Genomic DNA, 22,602 nt, shown 5'->3' on the forward strand with positions numbered 1-22,602 from the left:
GGGACAATGTGTGATTCAAGTTTGGGGGTATGGAAGAATGAAACACTGTCCAATATTTTGCTATGTTATTCTTGAGCATGCTGTTGATTTTGAATTCTGATTCGTATTTCATTGGTGAGCTTAACATGATGAACACATGATCACTTGACTAAGGAATTAAGAAGTTTTGTTATTTTCTTTGGCAGCATGAGATATTACTTGTTTCAATTTGATTTTCACAAGCACATTAGCACGTAGTTTATGGGGTATGAAATTTGAAATCGGTTATGTCTGTTATCAATATCTTGGATGCAGTTGGGTAACTTGTTGGAGGAATAACCTTGGCATAAAAAAAAAATAATAATAAATAATAAAAAAAAATAAAAAAGAAAAAGAAGAAAGAAATAAAGAAATAAAAGAATAATAATATTGATTACTTTGAGCTTTTCACTGAGTAACCGGATCTCTTGCCTCATTAAACATTGAGTATTCGCGTCAAAAGGTGGAAGTTTACCTTGATTGATAAATGGCTAAGTTTAGCTTCGTAGCCTTTTTGACTCGAGTTAGTAAGTCTTTAGGGTGTTTTACACCTAGTGCCCTAAAACCATCTGGTTTGGGAGTCATTGACCTAACACTCGTTACATGAGTCAATTAGAAAGCTTAAGGGAGCTAAGCATTGCACAGCCTGCATATATATAATAATAATAATAATAATAAACCTATATGCCTTGGTTGTTTTATCTAATGGGGAGTCCAGCGAATTTTGAGTGTTGAACCATTCATGATTGAGATTAGTTTTGAAACCTCATGACTATGTGTTAAGTTCACTTTACACTAGTTGAATCTTGTGATATCTCATAATGCCATGTTAGTAGCTTAATTTTTTGTTCCCTGAAATTGTGAAGATGGAGTTTATTTTGTTAAGCTTGCTAATGAATGAGAACCATTATTTTTATGATGCTGCATTCTTGGGGATAACATGGTAGGAACAATGTTTGTGGGTATCATTTCTGGCAAACCCTCACGAGACTTCACTCGTCCACTAGGGAGTCCTAGAGGTTTAAAAGGCTTGTTGCATACGCTAAATGCAATCGTACATCCCACGAAAGAAGGATTTATTCTGTTGTTTTTCAGTTTTATTTCTTGTTTTGTATTGCTAAGGGACTAGCAATATGTAAGTTTGGGGGTGTGATAAGCATTGAATGTTACACATTCAAGCCCCTTAACTTATATATGTTAATTCCTTAGCGTTGTTATTTGTTTGATTTTGTGTTGTTTTAATGTTTTCAGGTTTTAAATAAAGACACAATTAATTCCGTTAATTTTGGGCTTAAAGCACACTTTGAGAAGACCTAGAAGATATGTTTAAGCTTAACCAATCATAATAGAATACCTATATGATGTGGTTAGGTTTAATCAAATCAAGTGAAGGATTAAATCGGAATTTCTCCATTAAGAGTCAAAATCGGATTGGATTCAAATTTGGATTCTGCATATGTCTCAGTGTTTGAATCATAACTTTTGCATCAGACATTGGATTGCAATAAAATTGGTAGCGTTGGAAAGCTAATAAAATATTCAACAAATATGTCAGAAATAGACTTTCCCAAATTCGGACGTTTAATATATCAAAATCGCTTCGCAATAAAGGACCTCAATTCTGGCCGAATTTGGAATCCTTTTCCTACTTAGATTAAAGTTTCAATCTCCTACTTTGACAAGAAGACTCAAGAGACGATTTTTCTGGAATTCCAAGGGCTTCTAGGACTTGTGTGCTCCATATAAATAAACCCCTAAGCTTCAAGAGAATGTGTGCTTGGTGCTTGGTGCTTGGTGCTTGGTGCTTGGTGCTTGGTGCTTGGTGCTTGGGCTTGTGCTTAGCTTTAAACAGAAATTCTTCTTGGAGACCTAACAAGTTGAAGAGGAGAATACCATGGCAGGAGGCCATCCCAGCACCATGATGAGCGGTTAAACTCCTAATAGGGTGTTGATGTAGCCCTTTCCAAGTAACAATGGTTTAATTGTATTTTAGTTTGGGATTTTCTCTATGCATGATGGTTGTATAACTGTGAGAATTGATTTTAATGTTTATATTCAATCATTATGAATTTCTTATCTTGTCTTAGAAAGTCTTTTATATTGATTGAACTCAATCCTTCATATTTTCTGTGATTATGTGAATGATTGTTATACAACGGTTTTAATTGATATATGATCAAGAGGATTAGATAGACCATGCCTAGGAAAGACGGATTGTACTACACCCTAGTTTAGTGTAATTTAGGTAGACAGTCCGTGCCAACCGAAGATGGGTTATACTATTCCATTGATTATGTGTATCCTATTAAAGACGTAGCTAGTCCATGCCTAGGAAAGACGGGTCGTACCGCATCTTAGTGGTTAGGTGGACGGTCCATGCCAACCGAAGATGGATTATACTTATTCTTTAGAGGTAATTTCTTGACTACTCGAGTGAGACGAGCCCTATATCATGCATAGTATGAATTTTCCTTATTAATTTATTATTGACCATTGTTATGCGGTGAGTGGTGAAATCAATCCCCTATTCTTAATCGCATCCCTACTATCTTTACTTTTATGTCTTTTACTTTTATGTATTTCTTTTTATAAAACAAAAAAACCAAATCAAACATCTTTTTAATTAAGTTATATTTAATCTTGAAAAACTTGATAGTAATACCCCTGCAGTCCTTGAGGTTCGACACCCTCTCTATAGCCTTATCCTACAAGGATTCGTCCTATTGCGAGTGGTTATTTATTATTGATATATTTTGGTAAACAAAAGACCACATCAATAGCATCCGTTGCACCTGCTTTCTTCATATATATGGGATCTGATGGATAAAACTAGCAAAATATTAGAAGGAAAAATTGCAGTCCTTGGGGAGACTTTTGGAAACAATGGAATCTTCTTAATGTAGAGGGATATGTATATTACATCTTGTGAATCGTGATTATGAGCCACATTTAGGCTCTTGGGCCCATCTTCCGGGCCTTAGCTGGAGCAGGCCTCATGTTGGGCTTTTTTGGGCCGTGATAGCTATAGGCCTACTGTTTGATGGGGTCTTGGGTCCGGTCCGTACTAAGCTAATTTTAAAATGATCTTAATTATCATATTTTTCTTTAACTCATGATTTCCATAGAATTAACATCAACTGAAACTAATACCAATCTTTTATCGAGGACCAAAGTTTTACTACAATATGCCCTGCCCGGCAAAGACTTTGGGTGATAATGAAGACTTTTGGTCATACTCACTTTCCATGGCATTGCTTTGCTTTTTCTTTGATTCTTCTGATTAAATAATAATAATAATTAGATTGTGAGTCCAGCACAATTGGCCACACAACCTCCTCTCAGTGTTATTTGACGGGATTACATCTCTCAATTAAATGTTTTAATTTAATATTGTTTCAATCTATTTAAGGAAATCTTTTAGTAGATTTAAAGATTGATTTGTTAATATATTCTGGAAATTATTATTTTTTTTTAAAAAAATAAAACTGTTCTAAATTCGACATAAATGTAAAAAAGTTTTTAGTGTTTTGGATTTTGGATGGTTTATTAATATTTTTGTTTTAAAAATAGAAAACAAAAAGGAGAGGGAGAAATTTTTATCAAACAAACCCAAAATGGCTTGTATTTAGCGTAATAAATCTAAAATAAGGAGCCCATTTGTCAAATTAATATCATATATCTTGTTATAATTCAACTTAACTAGAACTTTGTTCTTTATTTAGGGACATTATTATTCATAATAAAACAACCAATTTTTAGAAATCACATCCAAAGCAACAAAATCCTGTATATATATATATATATATATATATATTCAAAACCCAAGCTTCAATTCTTTTATTTTTTGAGTAATAATACAAGACAAGCAGAAACTAAACATGGGTAATTCTTTTTTCATTCATTTCCATGCAATTAGGATCAACTGAAACTAATATCATAATCAACACACCCTTCCCTCCCCATATTTTTACTTCTAAGAAAAAAATCATTTCAAAATATTCTAACTTATTTTATTTTTTTTTATATCAATTAATCATTTTTATTATTATTTAAATAAAAAAAAATCTACTATAAAACAAAATTGTTTCATTTTTTATATAAATTCTTTCCACTTTATATCAAACTAATCAATTGCTTCTTATTGCTACCAAACAAATTTAACCACATCAATCTTACCAAATCAAACCCAAAGACTTTTGGTGATGTTGAAGACAAAAGCCTATTTGCTATTGCGTTAAAAATTACATTTTGAAAAATGATATTTGTACATATTTTTTTATACAAATGTTATATACACATTCACATTTGATGTGAGAGTTATGCATACAGACCCATTTCTGTTAGAGTGTTTTCTCGTTTTTCACAGATTGTATTTAACAGTTTGCTCTGTGTTAGATTTTCCTAGTCATTGCATTTTGTACAGTTCGTGTGACCGACTCTATAGTGCAAATAGTAGTTTCTATATTATTGTAGAGACACATATCTATTGGCTAGGCTTATTTGTAGTAACTGTTGGTATGATCTGAGTTTCTAGGATAACTGTAACGAGGTACCTAAAATCTGAGTTCCTGTAATGTTTTGAGTTTTGTCTCAGTTTGATTGTAACTTTGTTACCTTTGGGAGTAATTAACGAGATTTCTCCATTTTTCCTTAAAAAAAAAAAAAAATTATGTGTACAAAAAAGTGTGTAAATAACAAATCTCCGTCCTACTTAATTACTAGTCCATGAGCCGTGTGGACACAGGACAATTTCAATTACTTGTGGGGATATCGCGCGTATAAATAAGAAACCCAAGGAAAAGGATTTCCTTGTTCAGTAATGGAGGCGTTAAAACATCTCAGTTTTCCTCCTGCCTTCCGTTTTATTTGATTACTTTGATTCAATCACGTGGTGACAAAACACGAAAGCAGAGTCCTAGTTGCGTTGGGTTCATCACTCTCTCTTCTTTCTTATCGTTTTTTACCTGAGCAGCCGTGTGGATCCATCACTCCCATTGGCTGTTTCCTGTATGCCTTCTTTACTTTGCAATTATCTCATTTTGCTCTGCTCTTTCTTCCACTGCATTCTCTTTTTGCTCTAGCTAGCTGCCGATTCCTCCATTCATCTTCCTTCATTTCCTTGGATTTGCAAAGAAGATCGAAAACATGGCTGAGGTTGCAAGCCTACTTCTCTCCCCCTTTCTCCAAGTCTTTTTTGATAGAATGGCATCCGGCGACTTTGTTGACTTCTTTCGAGGATGGAAACTCAACGAGGGACTCTTGCACAAGTTGAAGATAGCATTGCTGTCCGTAAATGCACTGCTTGAAGACGCGGAGGAAAAACAACTTACAAAGCTTGCTGTGAAAGCGTGGCTTGATGAGTTAAAAGATGCGGTCTATGATGCAGAACACGTCTTGGACGAGATAGCCACTGAAGCCTTGCAACGTAAGTTGGACGTTGAATTTCAAACCACTGCACGTAAGGTACGAAAATCCATCTCTACTTTTCTTGGTCATTTTGTGAAGGAGATAGAGCCAAAGATAAAAGAGCTACTTGACAAACTAGAATATCTAGCAAGTCAAAAGGATGTTCTAGGTCTAAAACAAGGTGTTGGAGGAGAATCATCAAAAAGATTGCCCACAACTTCTTTGGTCGAAGAATCTGGTATTTTTGGTAGGAATGATGATAAGGAAAAAATAATAAGCTTGTTCATGCCAAAGAATGCAACTGGCAATGAAAATCTATGTGTCATTCCTATTGTGGGCATGGGGGGAATTGGCAAGACCACCCTTGCTCAGCTTGTATACAAGGACAACAGAGTGAAGGAGCATTTTGATCTTCAGGCATGGGTATGTGTTTCGGATGAGTTTGATGTGTTCATGGTAACTAAAACAGTTCTAGAGGCAGTGACTTTGTCAACTTGTGATATGAATGATTTAAATATGCTTCAAGTTACACTGCAAGAGAAATTGATGGGGAAGAAATTCCTACTTGTTTTGGATGATGTATGGAATGAGAATTATGCTGATTGGGAGGTCTTAAGCAATCCGTTTAAATCTGGGGCACAAGGAAGTACAGTCATTGTAACAACACGCAATGATAGTGTCGCATCAACCATGCGCGCTGTTCCGACTAATCGTCTAAAGCCGTTACTGGAAGAAGATTGTTGGTCATTATTTGCAAAACATGCATTCCACGATGGAAACTTTGATGCACGTTCACAGTTAGAAGTAATAGGTAGACAAATTGTTAAAAAGTGTGAAGGCCTACCTTTAGCGGCCAAGGCAATTGGGAGTCTCTTGCGATCTAAACTAGGTGTTGATGAGTGGGAAAAGATACTGAAGAGCGAATTATGGGATTCGCCAATAGATAAGACCAACATTCTTCCAGCTTTAAGATTGAGTTACAAATATCTTCACTCACATTTAAAGCAATGCTTTGCTTACTGTTCAATATTTCCCAAGGATTATGTGTTTAAAAAAGATGAAATAGTCTTATTATGGATGGCAGAAGGTTTCTTAGAAGAAACTAAAAACAAAAGAATGGAAGAGGTTGGTGAAGATTACTTTCTTGCTTTGGCATCAAGATCATTGTTAGAACAATCAAGTGGCAATAAATTAGGTTTTGTAATGCATGATCTTGTCAACGACATGGCAAAATTTGTGTCTGGACAATTTACCTTTAGGGTGGAGGTTGACCATTCTCATGAAGTTGTGAGCAAGACTCGCCATTGTTCATATGTCAGAAACACATTTAATAATTGTAAGAAGTTTGAGTCTCTTTACGAGGCTACTCGATTGCAGACATTCCTACCATTGGAGTTCTCACCAAACCACAATCACTTCTTCTTAAGTAAAAGAGTGACTCTTGATTTATTGCCAAAGTTAAGATGCTTGCGGGTACTCTCTCTATCTCGCTATCAAAATATAATTGAGTTGTCTGAATCAATTGGTACAATTAAGCATCTACGTTATTTGAACCTTTCTTTCACTAAAATTAAAAGGTTGCCTGATTCTATATGTAAGTTGTGCAATTTGCAAACATTGAATTTATCACATTGTAAGAAGCTTGCTGCATTACCAAGAGATATGCGGAAACTCATTAACTTACGTCATCTTTATATCAGCAGAACTGTCATAAAGGAGATGCCAACGTAGCTGGGTAGACTAAAATGTCTACAAACATTAACTAAATTTATTGTTAGCAAACATAGTGGGGCTTCCATTGAAGAGTTGGGGAATTTTGCAAATCTTCGAGGAGAGCTTTCTATTTTAGAGCTCCAAAACATTGTGTCTCCTATGGATGCTCTAAAAGCATGCTTGAAAGATAGGAAGTACCTTGATAAGTTGGTGTTGGAATGGAATGCATTGGATGCTAATATTTCAGAATGTCAAATATCTATACTTGACAATCTTCGGCCCCATAGTAACTTGAAAAGTCTCACTATCAACAATTATGGTGGTGAAAGTCTTCCAGATTGGGTTGGGCATCATTCATTCTCTAATATAGCGTCCCTTCGCCTAGAAAATTGCAAACATTGTCATAACTTGCCATCACTTGGACGGTTACCCTGTTTGCAAGACCTCTCTGTTCTTGGGTTTGAACGAGTTGTTAAAGTGGATAGTGGGCTTTTTGGCAGCGATTCTTCATCAGTTAAACCATTTCGAGCCCTTAAAATTCTAAGGTTCGGACGAATGTTTAATTTGGAGGAATGGTCTTCTTTTGGTGCCGAAAATGAAGATGAAACTTTTCCTCAACTTGAAGAACTTTATATTGATAATTGTCCTAAGTTAAAAGGAGGGCTACCCGTCCATCTTCCTTCTTTAGCGAAATTTGAGATTCATGAATGTCCTCAGCTGGTAGCTTCACTCCCAAGGGCTCCTGTTGTACGCGAATTGCAGCTGAGAGATTGTAACGAGGTTCTGTTAAAGGAATTGCCAACTCAATTACGAAAGCTCGAAATTGGAGGATTTGATGCACTAGAGTCCTTTCCCAAGGGAATGGTGGCCTACAACAACTGTCTTCAAGAGTTAGAAATCTCAAAATGTATGAAGTTAGAGCTCCCAACACACTCACACTTTTTATCCCTTGAAACATTGCAGTTGGATGGTTGTGATTCCCTCAAGTCATTTCCTTTAGATTTATTCCCAAAGCTTTATCATATCAAGATCTGGAACTGTAAGAATCTGAAATCTTTAACAGTTTCGGAACAACATGGACGTGATTTAGTGACCTTGCATATTATTGACATCAAGGATTGCCCCAATTTTGTATCTTTTCCAAAAGGAGGAATTCGTGCCCCCGACCTTTCATCCTTTACGGTCTCCAGGTGTGAGAGTCTGAGGTCACTGCCAGAGAAGATGCATGTACTCCTTCCTTCTCTTGATCTTTTTCAAATAGTTGATTGTCCAAGAATTGAGTCGTTTCCCGAAGGGGGCTTGCCTTCCAATGTTAAATATATAGCAGTCGAGAAATGTGACAATCTTTTTACCAAACGGGTGGGATGGGGTTTGCAAAAACTCCCTTCTCTTAGACAATTTACAGTCGGTGGCAACAATGAAGACGTGGAGTCCTTTCCAGAGACAGGGTTGCTGCCTTCTTGTCAGCTGATTAAACTTAATATCTCTGGATTTCCAAATATGAAATCTTTGGACAAGAAAGAGCTTCAACACCTCACCTCTCTTAATAAATTGTCGGTCTGGGACTGTCCTAAGCTCGAGTACATTCCAAAAGAGGGGTTGCCTACCTCCCTTTCTATAATAAGGATCAACGGATGCCCTTTGTTGAAGAAGCTGTGGCAAAGCAAGAAAGGAAAAGAACGGCGAAAGATTCCGGACGTCAATCACATATTGATTGATGATAAAGAATATATTGGATGAGCCAAAAGCCTCGGATTGAAGAGTCCCATTTTCTGTTATAATACCTGCACATCATATCGAAGGCGGCAACAACATATTCAATTAGGTAATTGTAAATATGATCCTCTTCCTTCTCGTAGTGACTTTCTTAATTTCTTTAATATATATGGATTTCTAATATAAGATATTTTCCTCAATTCGTTGTGGGTTCTTTTGTAGCTTCACCTTCCATTGTTATATGCTTAGAATTGAAAATTTTTTGCTACTGCCAGCCCCTGTGGGATTTTCTTCTTAAGAAGAAGGGCTCCATGCCTCACTTTCTTCTATATGGATCAACAAATGCCCTAAGTTGAAGAAAGGAAACGAACGACGAAAGATTCCTGATGTCAATCACATTGATGGAGAATCTATTTTTTTTTTTTTAATTAACAAAAGATCAAAGAGCTTGGGTAACAACTACGAGAAGCAAATAGAATCTATGATCCTGCGAGGCATGAACTCTTGAAGGTTAGCTAATTAATCCATTTTCTAAATATTTGGTTCAATTTTTCTCAAATTTTCTCTCTTTTATGTTGGCTAAATCGCAGCATATGTATTGATCTGATTTAGTTATATTCGGTATGTGCAAGAATGTGTGAAATTGCTATCATCTTTGCATTTTCTGGTATGTCCCTATAGACAGACTGAATAAGCTACCTCTTAGATTCCTTTAAAAATTTAAAATATATATATATATATATATATGAGTTCATCTCATGGATTAGTATGGTTTTGATCAATTGGATTATGGGCTTATTGTAACATAAGAATTTTGTTCATCTCTAAGAACGGTGTGGTTTTCAATTGGATTTTATTGATTAATTAATTATAAATAAAATTAATCCTTGATGGAACTAAGTGCTTTGCCACTTGTTAGTTCTTCCTGTAATTTGATTTTTCGATCAAAACAATCAAAATGTTTGTTTCGGTGATTTGTGTTTCTACAAATCTCTATTCCATCGTCTTTCCTCAATTCCTTGTGGGTTCTTTTGTAGGGTTACCTTCCATAGTCATATGCTTAGAATTGAAAATCTGTTGCTGTTGCCGGCCAATCTCCTTCCCATTGGGGATTTTCCTCTTAATAAGAGGGGTTGCCTGCCTCCCTTTCTTATGTATGGATCGACAAATGTCTTTTGTTGAAGAAGCAGTGGCAAAGCAAGAAAGGAAAAGAACGGCGAAAGATTCCTAACATCGATCACATACTGATTGATGGGGTGAATATATTGGATGAGCTAAAAGGTGACAACAATATGTTCAGCTTTTACTCTTAGGTAATTGCTCTTTTCAATTAGCTAATTATGAATATGATCATCTTGCTTCTTGTAATAACTTTCTCAAATTCTTTCGTACATATGGTTTTCTAATTTTTCATCGTCTGATAAATTTCTTTTCATTTTATCACTACCTAATTTGGGTTTTTCTAATACTAATTGTATAGAAAATTTTCAGTCAACATAATATAGAAAATTGAAGATCTCAGATTAAGAGTATAAGACACAAAGACGGACATATAGAATATGTTGTATTTGCTCCATGAATGCCAAAAGGTCAGCTAAAATTTCCAACACCTAATACTGGGTTCAAATTTTCACAAACTGGGCCCCTTCTATATTTGTCAGATTCATGCCCATGAATTGTTTTTCTTTTTAATAAAGTTTGCAGGATTTTTGTTTTTTATTGGAAAATTGTAACATTTATATCAATATGATTTAGCAGGGACAATTGCAGGTTCCAATTGGATCATGGGCTAATTATTGTTTATTTTAATGAAACAGAGTGCTTAACTTCTTGGAAGTTCTTCCATTACTTCACCGTTCTCCATTCTTAAAATCTCTAATTTTCCAAACATGAAATCTTTGGAAAGAAGGGGCTTCAACTGCTGACATCTCTGGAAGAATAACGGATCTATAACTGCGCTGTGCTCTAGTAAATGCCAGAAGAGGGGTTGCCTGACTCCGTTTCTATTTATTGGTCAGCAAATGTTCTTTGTTAAAGAAACAGTGTCATAGAAAAAAAGGAAGACAATGGTGCAAGACTGCTCATGTCCATCTAATATGATTGATGACAAATTGATTGAATAAGGTAAAATTATGGTAGGAATCCCCACTTAGGTACCTGCCTTTTTCTAACGTTTTATCTCTCTTATTTAATTGATAGAATGTAGGAGATGGAAGAGCTTGGTTATGAATACACAAAGTAGAGGCTTGCATATACACGTGTGTGGATTTTCTCTGTTTTAATCTACTATTAATGCATTGTTATTTATTTTTTGATTCAGACATTTCAGCTATTCAACTTGTTCTGTGTCAACCTGTTGAACTTGTTCTGTGGTGCTAAATCAAGATCATGGGAAATTTTGGAACTTCTATATTTGCTCATGTGTAGGCTTTGAATTACCAATCAGTACCTTTTCTTCTGATTGCTGCTATGTGGGAAAATGTAATCATTGGAAGCAGAGGATTTTTTGTGGCGCAGTTGGGTGTTAGAGGTTGACATTATATGTTCATTAAACAATGCAGGTCCGTTTCCAATGGTGCTTCCTTTGTTTTGCTTTTGCTGTTAGTTTTTCTTGGAATATTTTAAATACAATGATATTATCTGAATATTTCTTAGGAAACTTTGTACTGTCTCTTTCCTTAGTTTCCAAATAAAATTTTTGAAGAACCAAATTGATCCTTTATAAGCAGTAGCTAAAGATCTTTTTCATTTCTTGCCGCCCTCCTTTTCCAATTACCATATGTTGCTTTTTAGGCCTTGAAATAGGGTTTGGTGGATATGTTATTGGATAAGAACTTCGGAAGATAATGAATTTTATGCAGTTTTTTTGCTTTTTTGCTTTAGTTTGGGCTCCTGGTTTTTTCCTCCCCTTTATTCTTTCTTGATATTCTTTTTTATGCTTACACTTGAACTCTTTCATCCGCTCTAAAATATTTATTCTCTTTGATAACAACCAAAGATAATACTTGGATCACAGTCTATTATCATCAATATTTTAAAATCAATATAAAGTTCAAATCACGATCTTTAAGCTTTTAAATCTAAGATTTTGGTGCCTTATTCAATTTTTTTTAGGGTTCTACAGTTCATCTTTAAGGTAACAAATTAAAGGGGTTTGGTAGAAATCTCTTCGGCCAAATGGGTATCTGAATTGGTAAGATTGTTAAGCAACTTACACTACTTTTTTTATTTTTTTGACATGTCCACACAAGAGAGGGGAAGGGGGAGGGGGGATTCGAACTAGTGACCTCTGCTTCATGAGGCATGGTCCACAGCCGATTGAACTACTTCTTGAGGACTATAAGCAACTTACACTTGCTCTTCTATTTAGTTCAAAAATTGTCTGACAAATGTGTTGTGGTAATATATATTGATAATTGATATCCAAAAAGAAAGAAGATAAAGAGGTTGTCTCTCTTTGCTTAAGCTAGGTGCTACATGTCCATAATTTCGTCTTTTGTATATTGATACGATAGTTCATTTTCTAACTAACACTTATTTGTTCATATCATTGACAGAAATGGAAATCTTATATTGCTTGTCAGCTAGGGACCTTTTAAAGTTCTCCAAGAGGTGGAAACTTATCCTGTTGGCGTGGTATGACTTACAGAATTAGAATCATCCTTCTTACACATTAACCATCAAGCTCATGAGCCATCTATTCTCAACCTTCGTCTGTTTCCAGCTAAAGAAAAGTTTGTATTTCTGTTTTTGGGAGAATAATTTCTATTGTGTGATAGTGAGAATTGGGTGTATTGGGATTTTGGGTTCTGAGTGATTTCCTCTCTACTATTTTGTACTCTGTCTTTTGATAGTGAATTTTCTTCGGGTCGTCTCCGCCAGTGGATGTAGGCTTGTTAAGCCGAACCACTTAAATCTTGGTATTTTGTGTGATTAATTTTTTGGTATTTTTTAATTTCTCGCATCTTACGGTTCCTGGAAAATACAATATAAAATAAAAGGGTGCTATAGTTATAAAGAGAAAAATAGAGACCAGCATTCATCTATTTAAAAAAAAAATAATAAAAAAAAAATCAATTATGCCATTATCAACCAGAACCAAAAAGTGCTTGCAAAGAAGTATTTTTTATTTTATATATTATCTTCCCCCTACTTACCAAAACATATTATTTTTGAAACATATAGTACATATGAGCTCAGTAGGATGGGCATATACCTCTTAAAAATGAATGGCGGTCTCTTAATCCAGGTGTGTCAAAACCAGATTTTCCACATCCAACGACACCATGAATTTGTTATCCAAAAGCATTCGAAATCAATCATGTTGTCATGCTGAAATTCAAAGATAACCTCAATGTGATGCTCCCCAAATTACAACTTACAAGCATCCAATTTTATTGGAATAGTCATGTGTAGTTTTCATTTTCAGGGCTGGATTTTTTTTTATAGCTTTGTTTTGCTGTATTTTTGTAAATTCTGATTGTTTTGCATGTTATGGACCAATATATATCACACTATGATGGTCATCCATCATGGTTGTTTCGGCACTGGCATCCTCATTTATTTTAAATTGAGCTTAATTATCATATTAATTTTTCTATAACTCATGATTTACATAATTAAGATCAAAATGAAACTAGTATCAATCTTTATCAAGGACCAAAGTTTTCGTACAACGTGCCCTGACCGGCAAAGACTCTTGGTGATAATGAAGACTTTTGGTCACCTTCCATGGCATTGCTAGTTGGACTACATCACAAGGCGCTGAAACAATCACGTGGTGTGCAGTCCACCGCATAGAGACACGAAAGCACGTTTCAAAATGTTTTGAGCTTAAAACTCTTTTTTAATACTTTTCCAAAAAATAAAATTAATAATTAATAAGTGATGCCCGATACATGAAATATTTTATTAAAATAGTAGGAGACGAATAACAGAAGTTAATAAAAAAATATAAATTTAATTATTTAATCAATATTCTAACATCAATCACCACATTATTTTCTTATGAACAGGTATTGAGAGTCTAGTAGCGGCATGTGATTATCTCTACTTGTTTAATATTTACTTATTTATTTATTTGTTTGTTTATTTTTGTTTCTTTATTTATGCTCCGTTTGTTTTGGCGTGAAATGTTTTTTGGATAATGTTTTTAGCATTTTTCGGTGTTCGGTAGGGGCATAAATAATTGACAACGGAAATTATTTTCAGTTTGACCATAAAAGCCTCTTTAATTTTTGGAAAATGATTTATGGTTTTAAACCGTAAATCGATTTATAGATTTAAATTCTTAATTCGTGTACGCACGTTTGTGGAAATCTGTCACCACTAGGCATTAGAGTTTGTTGGTAACTCGACTCTACCATCGAAGATCTCCAAATATTAGTATCCGATTGTCATAATCTGGCGGCACTAGCTGGCATTTGGCCAAACTGGCCGGATTTCGGCTATATTTGTTAGATTTCAACCAGTTTTGCTAGAATTTGGTATGCCGAAATTCGGCGACGGTTGCTAAATTTCATTTTATGTTGTTGGTGGTTTTTTGGTACAAATTAAACGTAAAAAAATATTTTTCAGGAATTTTTTTTTAAAATAATTTTATTAAAAATATTTACGACGAGAAATATTTTATTTGAAATAAAAGGAGCTTAATGTTTTTCCTGTTACTTCCTTTCCTTTAGGTGATGGGAAATGAAACGGCTTTATTATCATGAAATGTGGGCTCCTTGGACCCGGGACACAAGAAAAAGAAGACTATACTCAGCAATGGCTTTGGACGCGGGATAATTTTAATGGAAAATGTTAGATTTTAGTATTTTACAACACCAATACAATAATTGTACAATAACCTCTCACGTGAGAATGGGCCCCACATTCTGGAGCCCACCCTCATATGAAAGATTGTTGTGCAGTTGTTGTGATGATGTAGTGCAAGAATCAAATTCCAATTTCAATTATTTGTGAAGATATCATTTACTTTGCTTTTTCTTTGATTTCTCTGATTAAATAATAATTATAAAAATCAGATTGTGAGCCTAGCACAATTTGGCACAATTTTTCTTTGATTCCTCTTAGTAAATAATAATAATAATAAAAATCAAATTGTGAGTCCAGCATAATTGGCTACACAATCTCCTCTAGGAGTGTTATTTGATGGAATGACATTTTTCAATTAAATATTCTAATTTCATATTGTTTCAATCGATTTAAGGAAATCTTTTAGTAGATTTGAAGACTGTTTGTTAATATATTCTGGGAGTTAGTTTTCTTTTTTTTGAAAAACTGTTCTAAATGAGACATAAATGTAAAAACCATTTTCAGTGTTTTGTATTTTGGATGGTTTGTTAATATTTTTGTTTTGAAAAAAAAAAAAAAAAAAAAAAGAAGTCCATACTCCAGGGACCAGTGGTACAATTATCCTATATATATATATATATATATATATATATATATATATATATATATATATATATATATATATATATATATATATATATATATATATATATATATATTCAAAACCCAAACTTCAATTCTTTTATTTTAGGATTAAATACGTTTTTAGTACTTGAGTTTTGAAAACTTTAATTTTTGGTACTTGAGTTTCAATTCGCATCACATATGGTACCCCGCTTTCGGAAAATACCAAATTAGTAGCTCAGTCAAGTTTTCCGTCTAAAAACTAACTGTCTACCACGTCATTGCCACTTAACACCACTAGAAACGCGACTCATGTCCCTTCCGACATGTCAACACCCACATAATTGCCAAATCTCCACAAAATCAGTAAATGATGTGGGTGTATGATGCGGAAGTGTTTGGATAATTTGACAATTATGTGGGTGTTAACATGTTGAAAGGGATAGATATCGTGTTCTTAGTGGTGCTAAGTGACAATGACGTGGCAGACCGTTAGTTTTTGAACGAAAAAAATTAACTGAGGTATTAATTTGGTCTTTTTTAAAAAATGAGGTACATTCTATGATGCAAGTTAAAACTCAAATATTAAAAAATAAAGTTTTTACAACTCAAGTACTACAAACATATTTAACCATTTATTTTATGTGTAATAATACAAGACAAGCGAAAACTAAACATGAGTAATTCTTTTTTCATTCATTTACATGCAATTAGGATCAACCAAAACAAATAATCATAATCAACACATCTTTCTCTCCCCATAATTTTACTTCTAAGAAAAAAAATAATTTCAAAACATTTTAACTTATTTAATTTTTTATATTACATTAATTATTTTTTATATTATTTATTAAAAAAATCTACTATGAGACATTTTTTTTTTCTATACAATTTTTTTTCTAATTATATGACATCAATCATTCGCTACTAAATAAATTTAACTACATCAATCAAACCCAAAGACTTTTGGTGGTGCTGAAGTCTTGAAGACATGGACTAGTCCTTTCTGTCTGCTTTGAATTCCCTGATTCAATCACGTGGTGTGGAGTCCACCACATTCAATGGGACTAGACGAGGGACAGATCTGACTAGACATAAAAGCTGTTGTTGTGTTCGACTTGAAGCCTCTTTGCTATTAAATTGAAAAATTAAAATTTTTTGGCACAACTCCGAATCCTCTCTTCTTCTTCTACTCCAATACTCCGGTCGACTTGTTTGTTGGTGTAAAAAGCAATTGGTTTGCTATTTGCAATCACGTACCTTCCTTCATTTCCTTGGATTTGCAAAGAAGAAAACATGGCTGAGGTTGCAGGAATACTTGTCTCTCCCTTTCTCCAAGTCTTTTTTGAACGAATGGCAGCTGGCGAGTTCGTTGGCTTCTTTCAGGGACGAAAACTCAACGAGGGACTCCTACAAAAGTTGAAGATATCATTGCTGTCCGTGAATGCACTGCTTGAAGATGCGGAGGAAAAACAACTTACAAAGCCTGCGGTGAAAGCGTGGCTCAATGAGTTGAAAGATGCTATCTGTGATGCAGAAGACGTCTTGGACGAGATAGTCACTGAAGCCTTGCAACGTAAGTTGGATGCTGAATTTCAAACCACTGCAAGTAAGCTACTAAACCCTATCTCTACTTTTCTTAGTCGTTTTGTCAAGGAGATAGAGCCAAAGATTAAATATCTACTTGACAAACTAGAATATCTAGCAAAACAAAAGGATGTTCTAGGTTTGAAAGAAGGTGTTGGAGGAGAATCGTTAAAAAGATTGCCCACGACTTCTTTGGTTGAAGAATCTGATATTTTTGGTAGAGATGATGATAAGGAAAAAATAATAAGCTTCTTGATCTCACATGATGCAACTAGCAATGAAAATCTGTGTGTGATTCCTATAGTTGGCATGGGGGGAATTGGCAAGACCACTCTTGCTAAGCTTGTATACAAGGACAAGAGGGTGAAGGAGCATTTTGACCTTCAAGCATGGGTATGTGTTTCGGATGAGTTTGACGTGTTAAGGGTAACTAAAACAATTATAGAGGAAGTAGGTCTGTCTACTAATGCTGATAAAAATCTAAATCTACTTCAAGTTGCACTACAAGAGAAATTGATGGGGAAGAAATTCCTACTTGTTTTAGATGATGTATGGAATGAGGATAAAGCTAAATGGGAAGTCTTAAGCAATCCATTAAAATCCGGGGTACAAGGAAGTATGGTCATTGTAACAACACGCAATGAAGATGTTGCATCAATCGTGCGCAGTGTTCCAACTCATCAACTAAAGAAGTTAGGAGAAGAAAATTGTTGGTCACTATTTGCAAAACATGCATTCCATGATTATAACTCTAATGAATGTCCGGAGCTAGAAGTAATAGGTAGACAAATTGTGAAAAAGTGTGAAGGCCTACCTTTAGCAGCCAAGACAATTGGCGGTCTCTTGCAATTTAAACTAGATGTTGATGAATGGAAGAGGATATTGAAGAGCGAATTATGGGATTCGCCAATTGACGAGACAAATATTCTTCCAGCTTTAAATTTAAGTTACAAATATCTTCCCTCGCATTTAAAGCAATGCTTTGCTTATTGTTCAATATTTCCTAAAGATCACGTTTTCGAAAAAGATCAAGTAGTCTTATTATGGATGGCAGAAGGTTTCTTAAAAGAAACTAGAAACAAAAGAATGGAAGAGGTTGGTGGAGATTACTTCCTTGCTTTGGCGTCAAGATCGTTGTTGGAACAATCAAGTGACAATAAATCAGGTTTTGTAATGCATGATCTTGTCAACGACTTGGCAAAATTTGTGTCTGGGCAGTTTACCAATAGATTGGAGGTTGACCATGCTCATGAAATTGTGAACAAGACTCGCCATTTCTCATATTTCAGAAGGGGACATGATAACTTTAAGAAGTTTGAGTCTCTTTACGAGGCTACTCGATTGCACACATTCTTGCCATTGGAGTTGTCACCAGACCATAGTTACTTCTTCTTAACTAAACGAGTACCATTTGATTTATTGCCAAAGCTAAGATGCTTGCGGGTGCTTTCTCTATCTCACTATCAAAATATCACTGAGTTGCCCGAATCAATTGGCAAAATCAAGCATCTACGTTATTTGAACCTTTCTTCCACTGCAATTAAATGGCTGCCTGATTCCATATGTAAGTTGTACAATTTGCAAACATTGAATTTATCAGGTTGTAAAGATCTTTCTGTATTGCCAAGAGAGATGCGAAAACTCAGTGACTTACGTCATCTTGATATCAGCGGAACTGCCATAAAAGAGATGCCAATGCAGCTGGGTAGACTAAAACGTCTACAAACATTAACTAAATTTATCGTTAGCAAACATAGTGGGGCTTCCATTGAAGAGTTGGGGAATCTTGCAAATCTTCGAGGAAAGCTTTCTATTTTAAAGCTTCAAAACGTTGTATCTCCTACGGATGCTCTGAAAGCATGCTTAAAAGATAGGAAGTACCTTGAGGAGTTGGTGTTGGAATGGAATGCATTGGATGCTAATATTTTAGAATGTCAAAGATCTATACTTGACAATCTCCAGCCCCATAGTAACTTGAAAAGTCTCACTATCAACAATTATGGCGCTGAAAGTCTTCCAGATTGGGTTGGGCATCATTCATTTTCGAAAATAGCATTTCTTCGCCTAAAAAACTGTAAACATTGTCGCAACTTGCCACCACTTGGGCAACTACACTCTCTCCAGTACCTCTCTGTTGTTGGGTTTGAAGGAGTTGTTAAAGTGGATCGTGAGTTTTATGGCAGCGATTCTTCATCAGTTAAGCCATTTGGAGCCTTGAAAGTTCTAAAGTTCAAGCAAATGTTGAAGTGGGAGGAATGGTCTTCTTTTGGTATTGAAATCGAAGGTGGAGCTTTTTCTCAACTTGAAGAGCTTTATATTGGTTTCTGCCCCAAGCTTACAGGAGGGTTGCCTGTCCATCTTCCTTCTTTAGCCAAACTTGGGATTCATAAATGTCCGCAGCTAGTGGCTTCACTCCCAAGGGCTCCTGTTGTTCACAAATTGCAGCTAAGACATTGTAATGAGGTTCTGTTAAAGGAATTGCCAATTGGATTGCGGAAGCTCAATATTGAAGGATTTGACGCACTAGAGTCCCTTCTCGAGGAAATAGTGCACTCCAATAGCAGTCTTCAAGAGTTAACAATCTCAAATTGTATGAAGTTAGAGCTCCCAACACACCTTGACTTTTCATCCCTTGAAAGATTGTCGTTGGAAATTTGTGATTCCCTCGAGTCATTTCCATTAGACTTATTCCCAAAGCTTTATTATATCAATATCTCTGAGTGTAAGAATCTGGAATCTTTTACAGTTTCAGAACAACATGGACGTGATTCAGTGACCTTGCATATTACCATCACCCATTGTCCTAATTTTGTATCTTTTCCAGAAGGAGGAATTTGTGCCCCCGACCTTACATACTTTTGTGTCTGCAGTTGTGCAAGTCTGAGGTCACTACCAAAGAAGATGCATATGCTCCTCCCTTCTTGTAAAACTTTTACTGTAATTAATTGTCCACAAGTTGAATTGTTGCCCGAAGGGGGCTTTCCTTCCAATTTGAAAGCACTTTATGTCGAGAATTGTGAAAAACTCATTGCCGGTCGGATGGGATGGGGTTTACAAACACTCCTGTCTGTTAGATATTTGTATTTATGTGGCAAATATGAAGATGTTGAGTCTTTTCCAGAGCCAGGGTTGCTGCCTTCCTGTCTGATCGGGCTTACTATCACTGGATTTTCAAATATGAAATCTTTGGACAAGAAAGGGCTTCAACACCTCACCTCTCTTCAAGAATTGTGGGTCATCAACTGCCCTAAGCTGAAGTGCATTCCAAAAGAGGGGTTGTCTGCATCCCTTTCTGTTATACGGATCGATTATTGCCCTTTGTTGAAGAAACGGTGGCAAAGCAAGAAAGAAAAAGAACGGCGAAAGATTCCTGATGTCGATCACATATTGATTGATTATGAAGAATATATTGGATGAGCTAAAAGCCTTGCAAGAGTCCAATTTTCTGTTATAATACTTGCACATCAGTTAGGTAATTGCTCTTCTCAGAGTCAGCCACCCCTAGTTTTTTTTTTTTCTTTCTTGATTTTCAGTTTCTGTTTTTATTTTATTAAAGGTATTTTCCCCATTTGGGGACATTGACAACTTTTTGGTAGTTTGGGAAAACATTGTTACGATTGAAAGTTTGGGAGACATTATCAATTGGATAGTAGTTTAATCTTGACTTCTCCCATATATATTTTTTTTGTCTGATAAATTTTGCTTTGTTTTATCATTGTCTAATTGTTTCATTAACTGAATGGGAAACTTTTAATTAACAGAATTAAGAGGTTTGGAGAGCTTGGGTGACAATTGCAAGGAAAAATAGAGTCTACTCTTGTGAGGCATGAATGCTGGAAGGTTAGCTAATTAATTTCATTTACTTATCAAAAAAAAATTATTTTATTTATAACAAAAAGGGTAGGATCTTTTTTTTTTTTTGTTGAAAAAGGGTATTCTGTATTGATCTGATTTAGTTATTGTAGGCACATTTTATATCTCATCTGCTTAGTGTGTATGGATTTATGTTTCAGTCTACTATGAAAGTGTAACTATTTATTTATTGATTAAGACATGAAGTTATTTTCTGATGAACAGGAACTGAAAATTTGGTGATACCTTGTTGGACTTATGGCGTGGTACAAAATCGAGATCATGCATGGGAATTTTGCTCCTTTTTTTTTTCTTTTTTTGGTCTGCAGCACAGGCTTTGAATTGTCAATTTGTATCTTTTCTCTTAAAAGCTGGTATGTAGGAAAAGGTAATGAATGGCAGCAGAGGATTTTTCTTGTGCATATTGTATGATCCCTGTTAATTAAGGTGGCTGACTTGATTTATCATAACACAATATCTAATATTTATCTGGCACTTCACCAATTGGAAGCTAGTGCAGTTTCTGATACCTTCAATTACCAACATTTTGAGATAAGAAATTGCAGCTGTGTATCTGATATTGGTGTCCATATCAGTTGATTAGACAATTCAGATCAGTTTTTAATGGTGCTTTCTTTTGTTCTTTGTCTTCAACTTTTTTCGTTTCTCTTGAGTGCATATAAATTACTTAACAACATGTTAGTTTTAAATTTTAATCCACTTTCTCAATTCCATACCTTCCAAAATGAGATGAAAAGATTCTGTTTAAGTGGGACTTTTTCATGTCATTATTCAGTTATATAGATTTTATTTTAGTTCACATCGTTGTAGGAATTTATTTGCTTCAGTTATGTAATCCTAGCAGTAGGGACCTTTTGAGGTTCAAGTGCGTCTCCAAGATGAGCACCGACAGCAGCTTCTCTATGATTTTCTACGCATCGACCAGAGGCAACGAGGCATCTCAGCCCTCCTTGTTCAATAGTGTTTCTAGTACAAGTGTAATGATAGTGGGAATATAATGCTTCTTTTTCAAGAGTTTACCTGCAAAGACTGCTGTCATAATGGCTTTGTATGATGGAGTCATTTGTGTTAACTAACTCCTATTTAACAGGTTCCCAAGGATGTTAGATATCTTCATCTACAGCTCAAATACCAGAAAATGGATGGCGCTGATCAGGACCCACTAATTGTCATGTTGTCCCCAAGTTTTAAGTTGGTGAGCTTTCAACATCCAAACTTTAACAAGAAAATGGAAAACTTTGCTTGAAGCTTGTGAAGATCATGAGGGATTTTCTTTCCAAATAAGATAGTCATAAGCAACTTTCCTTGATTCTTTGCAAAGGGGTGAGCAAGTGCTCGTGAAAATCGAAATGTTACTGTTTTTAGTATTTCAATAGTAATTTTTACTGTCACATTAAAAATAAACATTTGAAAGTACATGTGATATTTTTCTCCTATAATTAGTTTCTTTGTTTAGATACAAAGTTGTACAGTACAACATGACTAGGAATAGGATCATGCCTTCCTTTTTTGTTTTCTATGAATGCAGAATCAGATGTGGATTTTGGTGCATTGAAGTCATATTTTATTTTAAATCTACTTTTCATAATGTTTGCAGTAATTCTTGCTATTTGAGAATAACTGTTTTCCCTTTCATTTCCACACTATCAGGAGAAAAAGAAATTCCATTAGCAGCTCGAAATTGCCAATCAACTCATCAATGTTGTTCAAACGAGTAGAGGTGTAAAGAGCTTTTATCATCTTCACAGAAAGTGTTCCTTCCTATTGAGACAGTTTCCGGTTGGTTGATGATTGAGCGCCTCCCGAATTGATCACATGTGGATCGATTCCTGTGAAATAGATTGTTTTTTTTATTATTATTTGCACATG

The 22,602-nt window shown here is 35.0% G+C and overlaps 3 protein-coding genes across 6 annotated transcripts; all 3 read left to right on the forward strand.

The window, feature by feature from the left end:
- Window positions 1–5,057: 5,057 nt before the first annotated feature.
- On the forward strand, window positions 5,058–7,155 carry LOC133879240 (putative disease resistance RPP13-like protein 1). Its single transcript, XM_062317770.1, has one exon. It carries the CDS (start codon window positions 5,164–5,166, stop codon window positions 7,153–7,155), a length of 1,992 nt encoding a protein of 663 aa, XP_062173754.1. The 5' UTR covers window positions 5,058–5,163.
- LOC133880190 (putative disease resistance protein At3g14460) lies at window positions 7,139–12,727 on the forward strand. 3 transcript variants are annotated; one of them, XM_062319087.1, is made up of 6 exons: window positions 7,139–8,962; window positions 9,076–9,363; window positions 9,891–10,166; window positions 10,671–10,977; window positions 11,174–12,299; window positions 12,411–12,727. In XM_062319087.1, exon 1 carries the CDS (start codon window positions 7,297–7,299, stop codon window positions 8,875–8,877), a length of 1,581 nt encoding a protein of 526 aa, XP_062175071.1. In that variant the 5' UTR covers window positions 7,139–7,296; the 3' UTR covers window positions 8,878–8,962; window positions 9,076–9,363; window positions 9,891–10,166; window positions 10,671–10,977; window positions 11,174–12,299; window positions 12,411–12,727. The 3 variants fall into 3 exon arrangements, with proteins under 3 accessions (XP_062175071.1, XP_062175073.1, XP_062175072.1); XM_062319089.1 differs by having other exon boundaries at window positions 11,174–11,414; XM_062319088.1 differs by lacking the exon at window positions 9,891–10,166 and having other exon boundaries at window positions 11,174–11,414.
- Window positions 12,728–16,428: 3,701 nt separating this feature from the next.
- LOC133879483 (putative disease resistance RPP13-like protein 1) lies at window positions 16,429–22,006 on the forward strand. Of its 2 annotated transcripts, XM_062318056.1 has the most exons (4): window positions 16,429–20,332; window positions 20,622–20,700; window positions 20,938–21,100; window positions 21,578–22,005. In XM_062318056.1, the coding sequence occupies exon 1, from the start codon at window positions 16,570–16,572 to the stop codon at window positions 20,275–20,277; it is 3,708 nt and encodes a 1,235-aa protein (XP_062174040.1). In that variant the 5' UTR covers window positions 16,429–16,569; the 3' UTR covers window positions 20,278–20,332; window positions 20,622–20,700; window positions 20,938–21,100; window positions 21,578–22,005. The 2 variants fall into 2 exon arrangements, with proteins under 2 accessions (XP_062174040.1, XP_062174041.1); XM_062318057.1 differs by lacking the exon at window positions 20,938–21,100 and having other exon boundaries at window positions 21,575–22,006.
- Window positions 22,007–22,602: the final 596 nt, after the last annotated feature.

Source organism: Alnus glutinosa, chromosome 10 (genome assembly GCF_958979055.1).
Source record: "Alnus glutinosa chromosome 10, dhAlnGlut1.1, whole genome shotgun sequence".
Lineage (NCBI taxonomy): Eukaryota > Viridiplantae > Streptophyta > Magnoliopsida > Fagales > Betulaceae > Alnus > Alnus glutinosa.

Bases quoted from the DNA above. Each gene is read 5' to 3' on its own strand.
- LOC133879483 (XM_062318057.1), top strand. From the start codon at position 16,570: ATGGCTGAGGTTGCAGGAATACTTGTCTCTCCCTTTCTCCAAGTCTTT.
- LOC133880190 (XM_062319087.1), top strand. From the start codon at position 7,297: ATGGATGCTCTAAAAGCATGCTTGAAAGATAGGAAGTACCTTGATAAG.
- LOC133879240 (XM_062317770.1), top strand. From the start codon at position 5,164: ATGGCTGAGGTTGCAAGCCTACTTCTCTCCCCCTTTCTCCAAGTCTTT.